This window comes from Meleagris gallopavo, chromosome 10, assembly GCF_000146605.3.
Source record: "Meleagris gallopavo isolate NT-WF06-2002-E0010 breed Aviagen turkey brand Nicholas breeding stock chromosome 10, Turkey_5.1, whole genome shotgun sequence".
Taxonomy (NCBI): Eukaryota; Metazoa; Chordata; class Aves; order Galliformes; family Phasianidae; genus Meleagris; species Meleagris gallopavo.
In genome coordinates this window covers 5,343,384-5,361,104 of record NC_015020.2, presented here as the reverse complement: position 1 = coordinate 5,361,104, position 17,721 = coordinate 5,343,384, and the positions used below count along the sequence as shown (strand labels likewise).

Here is a 17,721-nt window from a genome sequence, read left to right as displayed (position 1 = left end):
GGGTGGGAGGCTCGGTCCGGGAACGACGGCGGAAGCCCGGCCGGGCCGACCTGCACGGGTCTGGGGGCAGAGGCCTGAGGGAGGCCTGGGGTGCGTGGAAGCGGGAGGCGTCTGGAACGGGGGGTGAATGGGAAGCGGGCTGTTGGGAGGGCTGGGGCCGGACGGGGTGAGAGGGGAACCAGCGGGACGGGATGGGGGGGCACCGAGAGGTGTCAGTGAGCGGCATGGCCTGGGCGGGAGGGCGGGAGCGGGAAGGTGGGACAGTGTGGAGGCAGCTGGCCACGGGGCGGCGCGGCTCACCTGCCCGGCTCCTTGGGGTGCGGCGGGACGGGAGAGCTGCGCGCTCAGGTGTGTGCGTGGCATCATGGCATCACTGGTACTTTGACTTGAGAAGGGCTTCAGCTGTACAAAGCTCAATTTAAAAGAAAAATACCCTAAAATGCTAAAATAATGAATGAGATACGTGTTGTGAAATAGAATGGAAGGTGAAAGATAAACGCCAAAAGGTACTCACTGCAAGTTGTGTCATATTTTAGCGAATCCTGTAAAGTATGTTGTAAGAGTGGCAAAGAGTTGGAAGCCAGGGCAGAGTTTTACAAACTGGTTTGGTAGAAGAGATTGAGGCTGCTTTCTACAGTGGAGGGCTCTGTTATCTGAGATGTAAGCAGTGTACGCAACAAACTTCTACAAAGGAGCACTAGGGCAGGAAGCTGGACTGGTACAGGGGGTCAGTATAGAAGGATTGGGATCAAAGGTAACCCTTACTTCTCAAAGAACTGCTGTGCAGGCTGATAGAGTGGGCTTGGGAGCAAACAGTCAGTTGACAGACTGCTTCGTCTGAAATCCATGGGGCTGCCCTTCTTCACAGGCACTGCAGCACATTGCCTGTTGTCATATGCTGCAGTGCCTGTGGGCCTTGCCTGTTCAGTTGTTCCCAGCAGAGAACTCCATAAAAGCTGTAGCTGTGTAGACATCTGCTGGAGCAGCCTGGCCTGATGACTTCTGCTGGACTTGGCTGTAGCTCAATAATGCGCACTTTTCTTTTACATAGGAATAAGCGGCACCATATAATTTTTACAGGCTGTAGAGTGAGTATTAAGCACAGGATAGCAGTTGATAAACTGACTTAAAATAATCTATTCCTTCAGAAAACTCTAATTTTTTGTTCCTTTACATATTCTTAGGCATTATATGAACTTGTGGTAAGAGTTACAGTTCTGGGAGACAAGGATTTGCTGGTTTTGGGTGCGTGGTGTTCAGATGCATGAAAGCAGAATGTGCAGTGAAAATACAGGTTTGAGAACAGACTGTGGTAGTAGCAAGTATAAATTTGATTTATTTAGAGCAATGTATTGTTTGAAGCTGCTCTATATCCGTTACAGGCTGCCTGTATGACCTAATTCCTTTTCTTGGTTATCACATACAATCATAGGGGTTGGAGGTGTGAGAGAGTACCTCTGAGGTCATCGAGTCTAGCCCTCTGCTGAAGTAGTGTCCCTACAGTAGGTTGTGTAGAAAGGTGTCCAAGTGGGTTTTGAATATGTCCAGAGAAGGAGACTCCACAACCTCTGGGCAGCTTGTGCCAGTACTCTGCCACTCAAAGTAAAGAAACTTTTCCTCATGTTTGTATGGAACTTCCTGTGTTCCAGTTTGTGCTCGTTGCCCCTAGTTCTGTTATTTGGCACCACTGAAAAGAGCCTGGCCCCATCCACCCGGAAACCCACCCTGTAGATATTTATAAGCATTGGTAAAATCTCCCCTCGACCTTTCCTTCTCCAGGCTGAACAATTCCAGGTCTCTCAGCCTTTCCTCATGCTTGGGATGCTTCAGGCTCCTAATCAGCTAATAGGTGAATGAAATCACTTGTCTGCTTAAAATAGTTCAGGATTTGTCTCTGTTAAATGAGGGCAACGCATTCTTGATCTTTGGGACAGGTTTGCTTGATGTAGCTTCTTCTCTCTTATTGTTCTTCAATTGCTTGCCACCATGGCTTATTCTTCATCAGTTACCTCAGTTTGTACCTGAATGTGTGGTGCTTCCATGGGCTCAGTGTCTCAACTGGAGCTCAGGGGTCTGCACAGTTAGTTTGCAGGGGAGGGGGATTCTTAAGATGTGTACCTCTTAGGAACCAGCTTAAGAATGTAAGATGGACAAGAGATTGGAATTTTTCCATTTGAATATTTCTACCTTCTTGTCTTCTGTTCAGATCCTTTCTGTTCACTGTTTAGCTGTCTAAACTTATTTGTAATTACTGGCTTTCTGCAATAATTACAGACCCATTTTCACTCTGTACTCAAGCTATGCGACCGTGTCTGAGGGTGGCTGCATTGCCTGTAGCACATGAATCATAGAATCATCATAGAATCACAGAATGGTTTGGGTTGAAAAGAACCATAATGATCACATAGTTTCAACCCCCCTGCTATGTGTGGGGTTGTCAGCCACTAGACCAGGCTGCCCAGAGCCACATCCATCCCAGCCTTGAACGCCTCCAGGGATGGGGCATCCACAACCTCCTTGAGCAACCTGTTCCAGTGCATCACCACCCTCTGTGTGAAAAACATTCTCCTAATATCTAACCTAAACCTCCTCTGTCTCAGTTTAAAACCATTCCCCCTTGTCCTATCACTATCCACCCTCGTAAACAGCCGTTCCCCCTCCAGTTTAGATGCTCCTTTCAAATACTGGGAGGCCACAATGAGGTCTTCCTGGAGCCTTTGCTTCTCCAAGCTAAACAAGCCCAGTTCTCTCAAACTTTCTTCATAGGAGAGGTGCTCCAGCCCTCTGATCATCTCAGTGGCCCTCTGGACCTGCTCCAAGAGCTCCACGTCTTTCCTGTACTGGGGGCCCCAGGCCTGGACACAGTACTCTAGACAGGGCCTCAGAAGAGCAGAGTAGAGGGGGACAATCTCCTCCCTCTTCCTGCTGGCCACCCCTTTTTAATGCAGCCCAGAATACAGTTGGCTTTCTGGACTGCAAGCGCATACTGCTGGCTCATGTCCAGCTTCTTGTCCACCAGGACCCCCAAGTCCTTCTCTGCAGGCTGCTCTCGAGGGGTTCTTTTCCCAGTTTGTATAAATACCAGGGATTGTCCCAAACCTGGTTAGTGATTCAGAAATAGCTCAACTGTGAGCTGCAGTTGAACCCCAGCAGTACTAGGCATTCACTCTTAGCACCTCACATTGAGCCGTGCCACTGCCTTGATGCATCTGCAGGAGCTGCAGCAGAGCAGCGCCTGCCTTGTCCCAGCCTGATGCTGCACTCCTGTGCTCGCAGAAGAATCAGGACTTGAGCTAAAACCCAGAACTGAATGCCTTCTTGCACACTGCCTGGATCTTTCCATACTATGATCTGTACAATGAATGCAGTGTGTGTACTGTTTGAAAAAGAGAGGCAGGTTGTATCAAATTTCTGTGCTGGCAGGCAGGCGTTGACGTAGTAGCCTAAGTCAATATAAAACTATTGCTCTACTGTGCACATATAAGAACTCATTTATCTTATAGGCAGTACTGATGTTAGGTTTAGTTCAGTGAGGGCCTGCATTTTTGAAGCACTGAATATTTATGCTCAGTGTGTGATTTATTTAACACTCATCAAATTAAATTATCATCAGTCCAAGAAAATTGTATATCTGGGTGCTTAGCTTTGCTGTGAAGGATGAAGATTGTGTTGATTGGAGTTTGTGTTAGTTCTGTTGTTGTTGTTTTGGTTTGGTTTTTTTCTGGCCAATACGGAGGGAGTTAAAGAGTAATTAGCCGCAACAAAGATTTTTATTACGTTTAAGATTCATAATTCCCAACTTTGCTTTTTTATACATAGATTAGAACTGTAACTTTTTTTTCCATACAGAAGAAAACCAAAAATTCTTCTCTAGGGCATCCAAAAAAACATCATCATTTCAGTAAAAATGGAAGAAAACTTTACCTGAGTCCCAAACAAGTTGAAGCGCTATCTGAAAACAGGTGTTAGTTAATATGTAATTGCATCTTCCTTGTTGGACTTGGCAATGTCAGTTTTCTGTCAGTGAATCACTGGTACAGCTTTCCAGGGTCCTTGGCCCCTGACCTTAACCAAAGTTGAGAAGAAATCATTGGTTGGTCTTAAGCAGTTACATTTTAATGTGTAACCCATCTGCTCTTGCTGATGCTAAAAGGTATCAGTGTGGTTGTTGAAGGCCAGAGTTCAGAGTTCTGTCAGTGTTCTGCTGTCTTGTACTTCACGTATCCTTCTCATCAAATATTATTTGAATACAGGAATGCTTTTTTTATTTTCACAAGTTAAGATTCCTTTAAATGTAAATTGAGAAATTGAAAATGCTACTGTATGAAACCTTCCTTTGAGAGAGAGAAGAAAGAAAACAACAACATTGTTACTTTCTGCTAGAAAAGACAGGAGAAACTTTGCTGGTGCATTTAGTTTTTGTAACGCCTAAAAAGGAAAATAATACACGTTGTAAACTATCAAACAAGGAGAATGAGTACCAAACTGAAACGCAAGAGAAAGAGCAGGGTAAGTATTAAAATGAGGTGTTTTGCAATGGTTTGGTTGAAAAGTGGTGTGTTTGTGGGGAGGAAACTGACAATTACAGATTGCTTATGGGGGGTACAGCAGAGAAACCCATACCTGGTTCGAGGAAGATGGAAAACGGTGTCATAAAGTGAGAGGGTGTGGGGTTAATACAAAGTTTTACAGCGTTATTAATTTTAGTGGAACATTGACTGATGTATGAAGGATTTATGTATTTGGAGCAAAAGGGAAAATAGAAGTGCATTGTTGAATGATAGAGGTTAAATATTTGTGTGTGTGAAATCCTGTTCAGAAACCAGTTGAGCAGCACTCAGTAGATTCTGAATGGTCTTTGCACCCTCAGCTCCATCTAGGATATTTATTTCCATATGTAAAGTATTTGTTGCAGAAGCTATTACTGTTAGGTGTAAAGAAGATCATGTTGGCTTCTGAAAAAAAGATGTATGGGAGTAGAATCTCCCTCTGAGAAGTACAGTTGTGTTACAGAAAGTGGCACTTCACGTGTGTGTTGTCCAGCACTGGCAAGAAGGCACTGCACTACTAAAGCATAGGAGGAAGAGTTTTAGGGGGAAAACAAAACGAAACAAAAAAAACCGCCCATATTTTCTTCAGGCTTTGTGAGGTTGCTCTTACCTCACCTTCCTCTTGTGCTTTTCCTCTTTGTTGACATCTTATTGTATTTGTGTGGGAATAGTATTGGTGTTGGGTTCAAATTTCTTCTGAGAATGCAGTCCAGTTTCTTTAATCCGCTATCCTCATTTCAAAGAGAATGCCAGAATGTGTCCATGCCTGTTTCACCAGGCGAGCTCACGGACTCTGCACTAAGTTGAGTCTGCCTTACAGAAGGAAGGGTCGGCGGTCACTTTCTGGCAGGTCCTAGGCATGGAACTTGTGCAGTGGCACACACAACTTCATGAACTTCTGCATTTTTGTTAAGAGTCCGGTTGTCTCATTCTGCTCAGCTTTGTATTGTAAATAAAGTGCGAGTGCTGTTTGTTTGGTTAGGCAGCCTTAAACTCATTCATAGTAATGTGGAATAAGAGCAAACTGTAGCAGTAACTTCTGTGCCGAGGGAACCTCAGCAGCTAAAATGCTTTACAGGTGGGCTGGGAAGAATGCAGTCTGTGTGTAGTGCCGTCACTGTGAACATGGGAAGCATAAGAATCCATAAGATTTTTTTTGTGTGTTTGTTTTCAGATTTAACTTGCCTGGTGTGAGGGTAGGGAGGAATCAGGAACTAGTTAATGGTAGAAACTATGATATATATTAGTATATATATTATATGTATATTAGCATGTATTTTTGAAGTTTCAGAAATGCAATGAAAATTAAATTTAATAAAGTTAATTAAAAGTGAGCCAGGTATGGTGACTGCAGAAAAAGCTTTCTAGTATTTCAGGTGGTTCATGAAATAGAATGTGGGACTTAGGACACTGAGAGAACTTTGATGATAGGAAAATAGAACCTGAAGTGTGTAATGTTAGCCTGTTGTGGAGAAGGAAATGGAAACCTGCAAATCAGAAATTCATTCATTCTGTCAGAATTAACGCTACGAAGTGGGGACTGCTGATTTTTCTCTTTAAAAAAATCTGCTTCCTTTTGAACAGGCATTTTTAAAACTTCATGCACTGTGATCTTTTTATGAGCCGAATAGTTACTGTACTGATTTTTTTAAAATTATTTCCTCGTGCCGTAAATCCTTTTCCTGGTCTCTTCCCCTTACATTTGAGAGGAGAACAGCTGTTTGTGGAGCATCCTTCTGCACTCTGCCTCTGCACACTGGTGCGCACAGGCTGTACACAGCACCCACAGTGACCTGCCTCTCAGGCTGCCCTCGGCCTCTTCCCGTGTTCCACGTTGCTGTAGGCTGCGTCTCAAAGCATGCCAACTAAACTACATAGAAGCAGTTCCTTTTCTTTCTTCTCTTATCTGGACTAATAAAAGGAAGATAAGGAACCCAGTAAGGCCTGAGAATTACTGTGACAGCTGGACTCCCAGGCTTTGAACTAGCAGGTGGAAATCGAGTCTGTGGCCTGCGGAGCGCTGCGTAGTCTGTCCAAAGGCGAGTAAGCAATCAAAGCCAGGAGGAGTGACTGTGTACAAGCAGTGTGCTGGGAACTTTCATCTCGTTATTGATTTAAGACTGTCAGGGTGTGGATTGTTATTGAAGAAGTATTTAACTTGGTTTATGACTGCACAGTCTGTTGCAATGAAGGTAGCAGGAGCTGGATAAAGGTCTCACCTGCTAGCAATGTGTGAATCCAGCTCTGCTGTGGGCTGAGTTGCACAGTTCAGCTGTGTCAGGTTCAGTATTTGGCTCCTCTTTGGGATCCAGTCCCCAGCTTGTACCAAGTTCTGTGAGCTGATATACAACTGTTATAAAAGAGGAAGAGAGACAAGGATTGCTGATAAGGTATTATGTGTGCTCAGCAGAGGGTGGTAATTTTATTGGTGTGCGTAGGTTTCAGAAGTATGCAGTTCCTGCTTTGTGGAGCAATTAGCTTTAGTTCCACATGAAACTGCTTGTTCTCTGCTCACCTGTCATGCTGACCACTGAGAAGAGAGCTTGTAATCTATGTTCAGCTATGAAGTTAACTCTTGAAGTCCATTTGATTTGAAATTTGGAAACTCTGAAGCTGCTTTGGTGAATTGTTGTGAAGGAGTGTGTTCTGCTGCTGGCGCTTTTTAGAAATACGTTGTCTGGCTTCAGAATGCAGCCCGGAGAACAGTACAAAGTGGATTTGTGGCTGTGTTGCTGGAAGCAAGATTAAATTGATGGTGTTACTGTTGGAGAAGTTCCTTTTTTTTTTTTTTTTTTTTTTTAAATTCATGATTACTGATCAAGAAAATACGATAGTTCAAGATGATGATGTGGTACGTGTTCCTAACAGCTTCTCCGCTGTGCTTGTTGTTATGTTTCCATACTGAATGCTTTGATAATTGCTCATTAGCAATGTATTGGTGATACACCTTTACACTATAAGCATAAATAGGTGGTTGTATGACAACAGGAAAAGCACGTGTTAATTTTTGTTCTTGTGATCTATTTCAGTTAAGTTACTGAACTCTGAGTGCTGAGAAAGTCCTAAAATATTTTGTCACCTTACAGGCTCACAAAATGCAAATATTTTAGTCTTAGTTCAGCGAAGATATGTTCCAATTATCTGTATTTTGTTCAGAAGCATTTTGAAAAGTGAAAAGAAACATCTGTAAGTGTGCTTTTATGAGACTTCATGTTAATCATCACTGTGTGTTCTTTCTGTATCCAGATTGTCAGGTCTCAATACTAAAAAATTGAGTAGATGGGATGGCTGGAAGAAATGGTGTGTGTTGGCATTTAAATGCTCATTTTGCTGTCAGTTTTCTCCAGTAGCACAAGTGGACCTTTTTATGAAGTTCTGTTGTGTCTTTTCTCTCGGTGGTTTTTTTTTTTTCCTTTTTCTACCACTGTGTTCTCTGTCCTGTTGGCATTTCTCTAGGGTATGAGCTCTGACCTTTCATGTCCCTCTACATCTCTTCAAGGAAACTGCTTCTGTTTCTCATCCTTGTTTGCAGCTATAGCAAATACCTGCTACAAATGTGTTTCTCCTTGGCTGAAAGATCTCCTTCATTTGGTTCTTGGGTGTGCATTATTTCAGTTATCTTCATATAAAGGGTTATTCCATCCTAACCTGTTTTTTGGAAAAAGTTAGCAAATAGTGAGTTTTGGCTGCAGTTTGTTTCTCTGTCATCTTTATACTTCTGTCTGATTTATACTGTCCTCTGCACTTAGAGTATTTGTTTGTTCAGTGAGGTAAATGAAGTCATGGTTATTACAAAAGCACCTTCTGTTAAGCTTCCTTAAGGGAATTGCATATTGCTTTTTCTGTTTCTGCATTCAGGCATCTTTTTCTTTCTCCTTTGCTAGTAAGCTTTTACAAATATTTTTGCAGCCTTACTTCTGAAGTAAACAATTTTATTTGATAGGATACGAATGTGTACTTCACATCTCTGTGACTTGGCAGTTAGTAGTTGTTGGTAGGTTACTGCAGTGTCTCTGAAATACTGATGCTATACAGATATTCTTGTGACCTTGTATGCTTGACTGGAGAAAATCTCCTGAAGCTTAGAGACAGGTTAGGGCAAGTCAGGAATATTTGAATGACACGGCTCTACAGATCTCTGAAAAAATCCTTGTTGAACTAGAGAGGTTGTGTTAGTGAGGAAACACTTTGGTTTCAGCTGCAGAGTACTTAGAGGTATGAGCACATGCTTCAGCAGTGGACACAAAAGTGGGTAGTTAAGAGTCAAGTTCTGTGTACCTGTAGATGTGAAACATACACAGGGACAGCTCTGGCATAGGCATCCAATATGTACTACACACGTCAGCTTTGGGCTTCTGGAAATAAGAACTGCATGCAACATATTGACTTGTTAATACTTTTCTTGAAATTACTGGTTTTCTTTTGCTTTGGCATTATAAAAATATTGCTCGGTTTTCTGAATTAAGTGGGCAGTGAAGGCAGTGATCTTTTTATGAAGAACATCTCTGTGTATGGGTCGTATCTTTACATACGTAAAGAACAGCAGAAAATGATACAATGTTCTGAGTAGCAGTGGTAATATATCCTTGTAATATATTGTGTCTCCAAAAGCAGCAATGCTTTTAGTTTCTTGCATTAACTTCTAATCATTTATTTAAAAACATTTTTGAAATGTTAATCTCCTTTTTCTCTTGAAATATCAGATAATATTGGTTGTTTGCTGGAGAAGTCTCTGGCTAACTTAAAATGCTGATTCCAAATGAAAATGTCTATCTGCAGTATTAAATTTTAAGCCTGATTTGTTGTTTGTTTGTTTATTTGTTTTCTATTTCAGGAAGAAAGTAATAAAGAAATGTCTACCAATTTAAAGTACCTTTCTTTGGGCATCCTGGTTTTTCAGACCACAAGTTTAGTGTTGACAATGCGTTACTCTCGGACACTGAAAGAAGAAGGACCTCGTTACTTGTCCTCTACTGCAGTAGTTCTTGCTGAACTTCTGAAGATTCTGTCCTGTGTTCTACTGGTCTACAAAGACAGCAGTATGTGTTCAATTTTGCACTAAGTAATTTTCTTAATCAATATGCTGTATTGTAATGGGAACTGCAAGGCAGCCATGTGAGTAGAGGCTCACAAAAAAGCATTTTGCTTTCTCATTAAAGAGACAGCCTTGGGAAGACTGTAGTCATACTTCACTTTTCAAGATACCCAATAGAATATTGTGTCTGCTGAAGCAAGTTCTCTTTAAATAACTATGCCTACTAAAGTGTACAAGAATAAATTTTCTGGTAGCAGCTTGAAGGTTGTTTTTTGCTCAGATATTTTAAGAAATTTATAAATAAAAGTAGGACAAAACGAAAAGCCGCATGTCTGAAGCATGAATGATAATGTTGAAGCCTATAAATAAATCACACAGATACACGAGGGAAATAGCAATTTCATTAATACAAAAAGAAGTGCAGTTTTAAGCTCAAAAAAAATATATTTTTTTTGGATTTACTCTTATTCTGTACATTTTATATTGCATTTATCCAGTTCCTTGACATGTGCATTAGGTTTTCAACAGTTTAAAAATATCACTGTGTATTCATAAATATTGATGATTCTGTAGGCTCCTAAACATGTGCATTGTAGGTGGTACTCTTTAAGTTATCGGCTTCAAGTATGACTATGAATAAGTTTTATTTTGACATCAATTGAATAATTCATAGAATCATAGAATATCCCAAGTTGGAAAGGACATACAAGGATCATCAAGTCCAACTCCTGGTTCCACACAGGACCACCCAAAAAGCCTGTATGTCTGAATGCGTTGTCCAGATGCTTACTGAACTCAGCAAGCTTAGTTCCATAACCACTTCCCCAGGCAGCTTGTTCTAGTTCTGATATTTCAGGCTACATCAAGACATTTTTCAGGTTTATGAAAGACAATTATTCTGTAGTATTTTGGGTTTGTGACAGCAGTGATAGATATAAAAAGGGGGAAACTATTAGTCTTGAAGAACAGAACTTTGCTCTTTATTTTTTTCCTTTCTCCATTTAGTCTACAAATCTATTTCTGTGTTTCTTTGGTAGAGTGCAATTTACGGACCCTGAACAGAGTGCTACATGATGAAATTCTTAATAAGCCCATGGAAACTCTTAAACTTGCCATTCCTTCAGGAATTTACACTCTTCAGAATAATTTGCTCTACGTAGCATTGTCAAACCTAGATGCAGCCACATACCAGGTACCGTACATCTGGATTGCTCTGTAAGTTTCAAAACCCAAACATGAATTATGTGGTAATAAGTGTTTCTGGTTCTTTTAGGTTACATATCAACTGAAAATTCTTACCACAGCACTATTTTCTGTGTCCATGTTAAGCAAGAAATTGGGTATATACCAGTGGCTGTCGTTGGTAATTTTAATGACAGGAGTGGCATTTGTGCAGGTAAATAAATGCAATGTGTTTACTCAAGGAACGTGCATTTCTATACTGATTGTACAGCTTCCTGATTGTGCAGCTTCCTGGTTGTAGCAGCTGCACACCGGTACTGGAGCACAGCCAGAAGCTACAAACCACAACTGGCCATGGCTGGAGGACACCAAAAATGGTTCAAAAGCAAAAAATAACAGCTCTTCTTGAGTTCTCGTGCCTCTGGATTGGCCTGCAAATAGCAGCTATAAAAGTATATCTAGTGCACTTCTGACATTAGTAGTTTGGATTCACAGATCTTCTCTGACAGCACAGTCCTGCTGCTCACCTTATGATGTATGGTTTCAGCATGACAAATTGACTTAAATTTTTTCAAGAGCAAAATCTTTTCTAAATGATGGGAGATATAGGAATTTGTAGTTTTTAGAGGGACTGTGGGATAAGAGACTAAGAGTTTTTTGCAGATTTTAGGGTATTCTAGAATTTTTTATTGTAAATCTTAAAGATGAAAAGAAAAACTAAGCATTAAATTTTATGGATTTTTTTCAATTTAATCACTAAAATAAGAGCAAAACATCCTGACAGAAATTAACAGACTCTTCGGTATGTTTTTTCTGTTGCACTACGTTTTATTCTCTTAGCATTAGATACTTCACAATGTTTAGCTTGTTTTAGTTGTATTCAAAATCATGAACAGACACATGTAACTACGATAGTTTATCATATCTGGGCTAAGTGGTGTCCTGACTTACACTTGTGTATAGAAGAGGTAACCAACTGGCAGGTGGCAAAAGTCAGTGATAGTGAATGACCAGGATGAGTAGTGCTGGAATTCAGGGTCAGTGCTGTCTTATGCAACATGGCAGGTAAAATCCTAGGCCTGTTTAAGATGATGGATTTTCTCCCAGATGAGGCACAACTATGCTCCTTACAAGCACGTAGTAAGAAAAGTTATGCCTTTGCAGTTCTTTAGAAGGATTTGTGATGCAAAATACAAAAGGTTGTTAGCATGTGACTGTCTGCATTTAGTAATTATTATTGTTGCTTAAAAAAATATCTTGCATTCTACAGATGCTCATAACTTGATTTTAACAGTAAGTTTGAATAACTGTTTTTACATCCAGTGGCCTTCAGACTCTCAAGCAACAGCTGCTAAGGAGCATTCAGCAGGATCTCAGTTTGTAGGCCTGATGGCAGTTCTTATAGCTTGCTTTTCTAGTGGATTTGCAGGCGTTTATTTTGAGAAAATTTTAAAGGAAACAAAGCAGTCTGTGTGGATAAGAAACATTCAGCTTGGTAAGTTTAATTTTAGTTATCTCTTAGAGCAGGAGTACTGCATTCTAATTTAAAATAAATTTGCAGAACTATGAAATATCAAAAATGTAGTGGTCTGCATAAATGTGCTTAATAAATGAGTAGTACACCAGAATAGAATTCTAGGAATTGCTTTCTGCTGTCAACCTAGTTCTTGATTTAACTTTTTATAGTGTTTGTAAGTTTGCATGGAATCTGTCAATTAAATTTTACTTAATATGCTCTAAAGAATATTATCTTGTGCAGATTTTGTGTGTCCTGTGTGTCTTTTGCACAGATTAATCAGATAAGTACATATAGTATCCTTTCCTCTCTCTCTCTCTCTCTATATATATATATATTTTTTTTTCCCTTTGGAGAGTTCAACATTAAACATGGAACGTTAAAATAAAATATGTTCCTAAATAAATGCTTTGAGACCTATTTTAAAACTGAGATTTTTTTCTCTTGTCTGGATAGACAGTTTTTATAGGTTGGCAATTTTAATACAAGAAAAAAGCATGCATGTTTGTGAATAAAGATGAGGTAATGAATTTACGATTATTTCAGTGCGAAGATCAGTTTGTTTTAATTGTCTGAATAATCACCAATTAACTATATGTATGTATGTACAAACGTTCATCCTAACTTTTAATGTTCTTACCTATTGTGTACATCTCAGTAAGGGAATACCTTCTCTTTCCAAAGTAGTTCTGTATCTTCTAGAGCCTGGATATTAATGCAGCAGAGTTAATTTCAAGAGCACCTCAGTGTATCCTTCCTGTGAGTGCCAGATAGCTACTCACTTAAGGCACTGTCATTCAGGAGCAAGTGAATCATAAGCGAGAGCTTTGAAATAGAGCTTTACTCAAAACAACAAAAAAACTTATGTCAAACCTAATTTTCATTTTCATATCCTTAGAGATTGTAGAAAAAACGGAAACAAAAGTTGGATAGTTTTTTAGATATGTACCAGTGTCTTATTAGGAATGTGTAAGTAGTTGCTTTATCATTCCTCTATTTCAGCAGATCAATTGGAAAAAAAAAAAGGGGAAATAATTAGTTTATTGTGAATCAAATCTGAATTTTTAATTACATTTCCAAAAAGAAGTATTTTGTGTCAAGTGGAAGGTTTCATTTCACTCAAAGCAATGTCCAACTTTTCAGATGGAAGGAAATGCAATGAAAATAGTGGTCAGCTTTTCACAGAACAGAGAGGAATAGAGCCTAGATCAGTCATAGAGGAGATGTCTCCATCACTTTCATTCCTGAGGGGATTACAGAAAATTCCCTCCTAACAGTAGAAAACCATATTCACCAAATTATAAACTTTGTATCTCCTCTCAGTTGCTTCTTTTGACATCGTCTCTGCTGGTAAACTAAGTGAACTGAAGAATCTCTTCATTCCAGTAGAAAGCAATGAAAGATATGCATATGAAAGACTCCTAGTGAAGACAGACAAAACTTCTGATAAGGGTAGAAAATTGCTTTTTAAAAGAAATTATCTATCTGAACACTGTTTGCATTTGGATGTGATGCTGCAAGTAGCATTCCTATTTTAAAATCAGATGTGTGTGACCAGTGGTTGAGGACAGGAAACCTGTTTGCATGTTTTTCACCTGAAACTTATAAATCAATCTCGTACTTCCAGGATTCTTTGGCAGCATTTTTGGACTGATGGGTGTATATATATATGATGGAGAGCAGCTGTCCAAAAATGGATTTTTTCAAGGATATAATAAACTCACTTGGATAGTTGTTGTTCTACAGGTAAGATACATTATGTTTCTGTCATTTGGAGATTGCCCTTCTGTAAATGGTAGGGGAAATGAATGAGTGCAAGTGAAGCTACTGGGATGTCTGTAGTCAAAAGTCTGATGTAGCACTGTTAGAAAAGGCTTCTAAATAAAAACTTGGGAATTCAGAGCAGGTATATGATTGTTGTGCAACATTAAATTATGTAAATTATTTCATTTGCAAAAATTACTGCATTTGCAATGCTTAAAAATATATAGATTTTTTTAAATACATACGTGCCCTTTCTCCCACAGCTAAAAATGTATAGTACAAATTTTTTCTGCTAATTTTAATAATGTTTTAATAATGTATTTAATAGCATAATAAACAACTTCTCTATTGGGGAATGAAGTGGATTTACGTAACGTAAAACAATTGTAACATTTCTAGACATAGACAAAGGCTTTTCCTAAAACATGACTGTTTTGTTAACATAGATATTCTCAGTGGAATTACTGTGTTGCAGATCCAAACTTCAATATTTTTCAGGCACTTGGAGGCCTGGTGATTGCTGCTGTTATAAAATATGCAGACAACATTTTAAAGGGATTTGCAACTTCTCTCTCTATTATACTTTCAACATTGATCTCCTATTTCTGGCTTCAGGATTTTGTCCCTACGAGGTAAGAATTATTTTTCACATGTACAGAAGAAAGTGGTGATTGAAAACGTAATGCTTATCAGATATAACAGCAGCAATAAATAAATGAAAGGCAGCCTTATAAAATAGATTCAACTTCCACAGAAAAGTTTCATAACATAACTAGTAGTAAAATGTCGTAGTATAGTTATCAAGATTAAGTTTTTTGTAAGACAGAGCCCCAACAGATAAGGAATAATTGAATCTCAAAGCTCAGCTTTTGACAGACCTCTCTCTTCCGGACTCTATGTTCTTTTCTTTTCATCTGCTTTCCCTCAGCTTGTTCAAGTTATTCCTCCTTATATCTGATGACTGCCTTGCACTGTGTTTGCCTCTCCTCTTGGAACCAGTTGTCTGTTGGCTGTCTGTTCTGAGTAAGAACTGAGACAAAGCAATTACTCTTGTTCATTAGTTGTTTCCTAAATTGACATATCTTCCGCAAGTCACCTCATTGCAAGATGACTTATGACTGAACAACAGTAGTGATGATCATCTATTTATACTGCTTTTCATCTAATCTCTAAACAGACTGTAGAAGAGATCGTTCCAGTCATACACAGAAAAGTACACTGCAGTGATCAGTAGGCACCCAGAAGCCCAAAACCAGGGCTTTCTTTTTTTTTTTAACTTAATACTCTATTAAAGACCTGACTAAGAAGGAGAGAAAAATGCTGTATGCTTCTAGGTGCAATACACTAAGTTTTGTGAACAACATTTTAGGAGTTGTGTTTTGTACACAGATATATTGTAGACTGATTTTCTTCTTAAGGTATGGAGTGTAAAAGTAATATTCTAATTTTTAAATATATAGGATTTTGCTTATAGTGAACATGAATTTATCATATATATACTACACATTCAAGGTATGAAAATATTTCTGATAAAAACTTTTTAACCAGAAGGACTATACACAATGTAAGCACAAGTTTGTTTAAACTTTCAAAAAAGGAACTAGAGTTAACTATTGGGGCTTAAAAATGGGACACATCAGACTTAAATTCTAAATAGCCGCCTATTAAAATAGATGTGGAAAGTGGTATAAGAAGTTATGTGTGTGCTCAAATAGAAATTAATAAGTAACTTAGTTGCCTCTGCAAACAGGGTGAAAATGGAAATTGCTGAATAATTCAATGAAGGAGAGCCAAAAATTTGAATCCATTCCATTTAATAAAACTTAATCTTTAGTATGTTCTTATGCCAACTGAATTTATGTGAACTTCCTAATTGTTCCTCTCACTTGAACAAGCATTTTTGGTTGGGATAATAGACATAAAATGCTTAAGTGCTTGAATATCCTTTAATAGATCATGTCTGAAGTAAGCAAACTGTTATTTTCTGAAGTATTATCATGTAGTGTACCACAGTTTTTTTAGTTTTCAGAAAATCAGGTTGTCAGTGAGGTTCTTTTCTTTAAGGTGTACTGGTAACTATTGAAACAACTTGAAAGGCCCCTTTGTGACGACACAAAGGGTGTCTTTATTACCTTTTCCTTATATAAATACTCTCATAGCTGCCAAAACTGAGTATAGACTGAGTTGCAACTGGTTCTTGGGCAGCAGAAGCTAGTTTTAACACAAGTTTGGATTTCAAAGCTATGTTTAGCTCCAAAGGCATGATGTATATCAAACATTAAAAACAGCTGAGTGGCTACAGTAGTTGCACTTCTTTAGCTTCTGCTTGCATTTTGCATAGAGCTTTAGCCAAAAGGAATAGAAATGAAAGGTCAGTCTGATTACTTTTGACAGTTATTCCATGAAACTATGTTTAATTTTCAGAATATGTCAGTATAATGACAGGTTATTTTGCTTACCTGGATGCAGATAATAGATTTCAACTTTTTCCTTGCGTTCTTCTCCAAGAAATAAGTGGACATTTTTTCATTATAAATGGGATGAATATCATTTATTCTTTCTATATTCCCACAGGATTGATATCCTTTCTTTGTCTGTACTACAAACAATCATGTTAACTAAAACCAACTAACTTTTTTTTTTCTTCCATTCCTATTCTATTCAGTGTCTTTTTCTTCGGAGCCATCCTTGTAATAGCAGCTACTTTCCTATATGGTTATGATCCCAAACCTGCAGGAAATCCCATTAAGGCATAGCTGACAACTTCAACCTGCTTCTCAAGATCATACACTGGGGGCCTTGCTAAAAATGGCATGTGGAAGGTGCCATTCTGCACTGCAAGGGAAGGATTACTACCCTGAATCGAGTGAAGAAATTTTTATGAGTAGTTTTGAACAGCCGAACGGGTTAAAGATGGATGATGATACTGACTGGGACTAGTGGAAAAAAATGACAGGGGAAAGCCCAGTGCAACTTGCTAATAAAAACTTGAAGTGAACAAAAAGTTTCCAAGAAACTGCAATTGGGAATGTTTACAGCTTTGACCTGGGATTGCATCAAAAGAATTTACTGTATTGACTGCTGCACTCTGTCCTATGCACTCTTTGAAAGAGCACATGACAACATTGTCAGATTGTACATTTTTGCAATTTGACTATATTTAATGTTAGTACATGTTTTTAACTGTTTGTCTATTTACATGAAGTCAACTGAATGCACATCATAGTTCTAAAATGATGGTTCTAATTAGGTATTCCTTATTAAAACTATGAAAATTGAAGTATGACTGAAAGACATTTTCACAATAACAAATATTTTTATATTTTAGAGGCTGATTTAATAACAGATCTGTGTTCTGTTGCTTATATAAAGCTATTGTAAGAAATGTTAACATTCTCACCAGTACGCAAAGGGAGAAACTGAGAATGAAAGCTGGAAATCTGTGTTGATACTCCAGCCATCATGAGGATAACCTGTAGTGTTCCAGCAGATGCAATAACTCTGTGAGCAAAGGACGCAGTTTGCTGCAGTAATCTGGCACTATGAGGTGGGTTATAATGGAGTGCTTGCCGAGATGTTTTGTTCACTGTTTTTTTATTTTTATTGATTATAAATCAACTTACTGGTAGAACTTCTAAAGTAGAGTATAGTGGGATTTTTTGCTTTTTTTTTTT

The 17,721-nt window shown here is 38.8% G+C and overlaps 1 protein-coding gene across 2 annotated transcripts; it reads left to right on the top strand.

Annotated features, from left to right (window-relative positions):
* SLC35A3 (solute carrier family 35 member A3) lies at positions 1–17,327 on the top strand. 2 transcript variants are annotated; one of them, XM_010715623.2, is made up of 8 exons: positions 1–90; positions 9,385–9,589; positions 10,623–10,777; positions 10,859–10,981; positions 12,091–12,262; positions 13,911–14,029; positions 14,546–14,679; positions 16,713–17,327. In XM_010715623.2, exons 2-8 carry the CDS (start codon positions 9,403–9,405, stop codon positions 16,801–16,803), a joined length of 981 nt encoding a protein of 326 aa, XP_010713925.1. In that variant the 5' UTR covers positions 1–90; positions 9,385–9,402; the 3' UTR covers positions 16,804–17,327. The 2 variants fall into 2 exon arrangements, with proteins under 2 accessions (XP_010713925.1, XP_003208709.1); XM_003208661.4 differs by lacking the exon at positions 1–90 and adding an exon at positions 4,168–4,509.
* Positions 17,328–17,721: the final 394 nt, after the last annotated feature.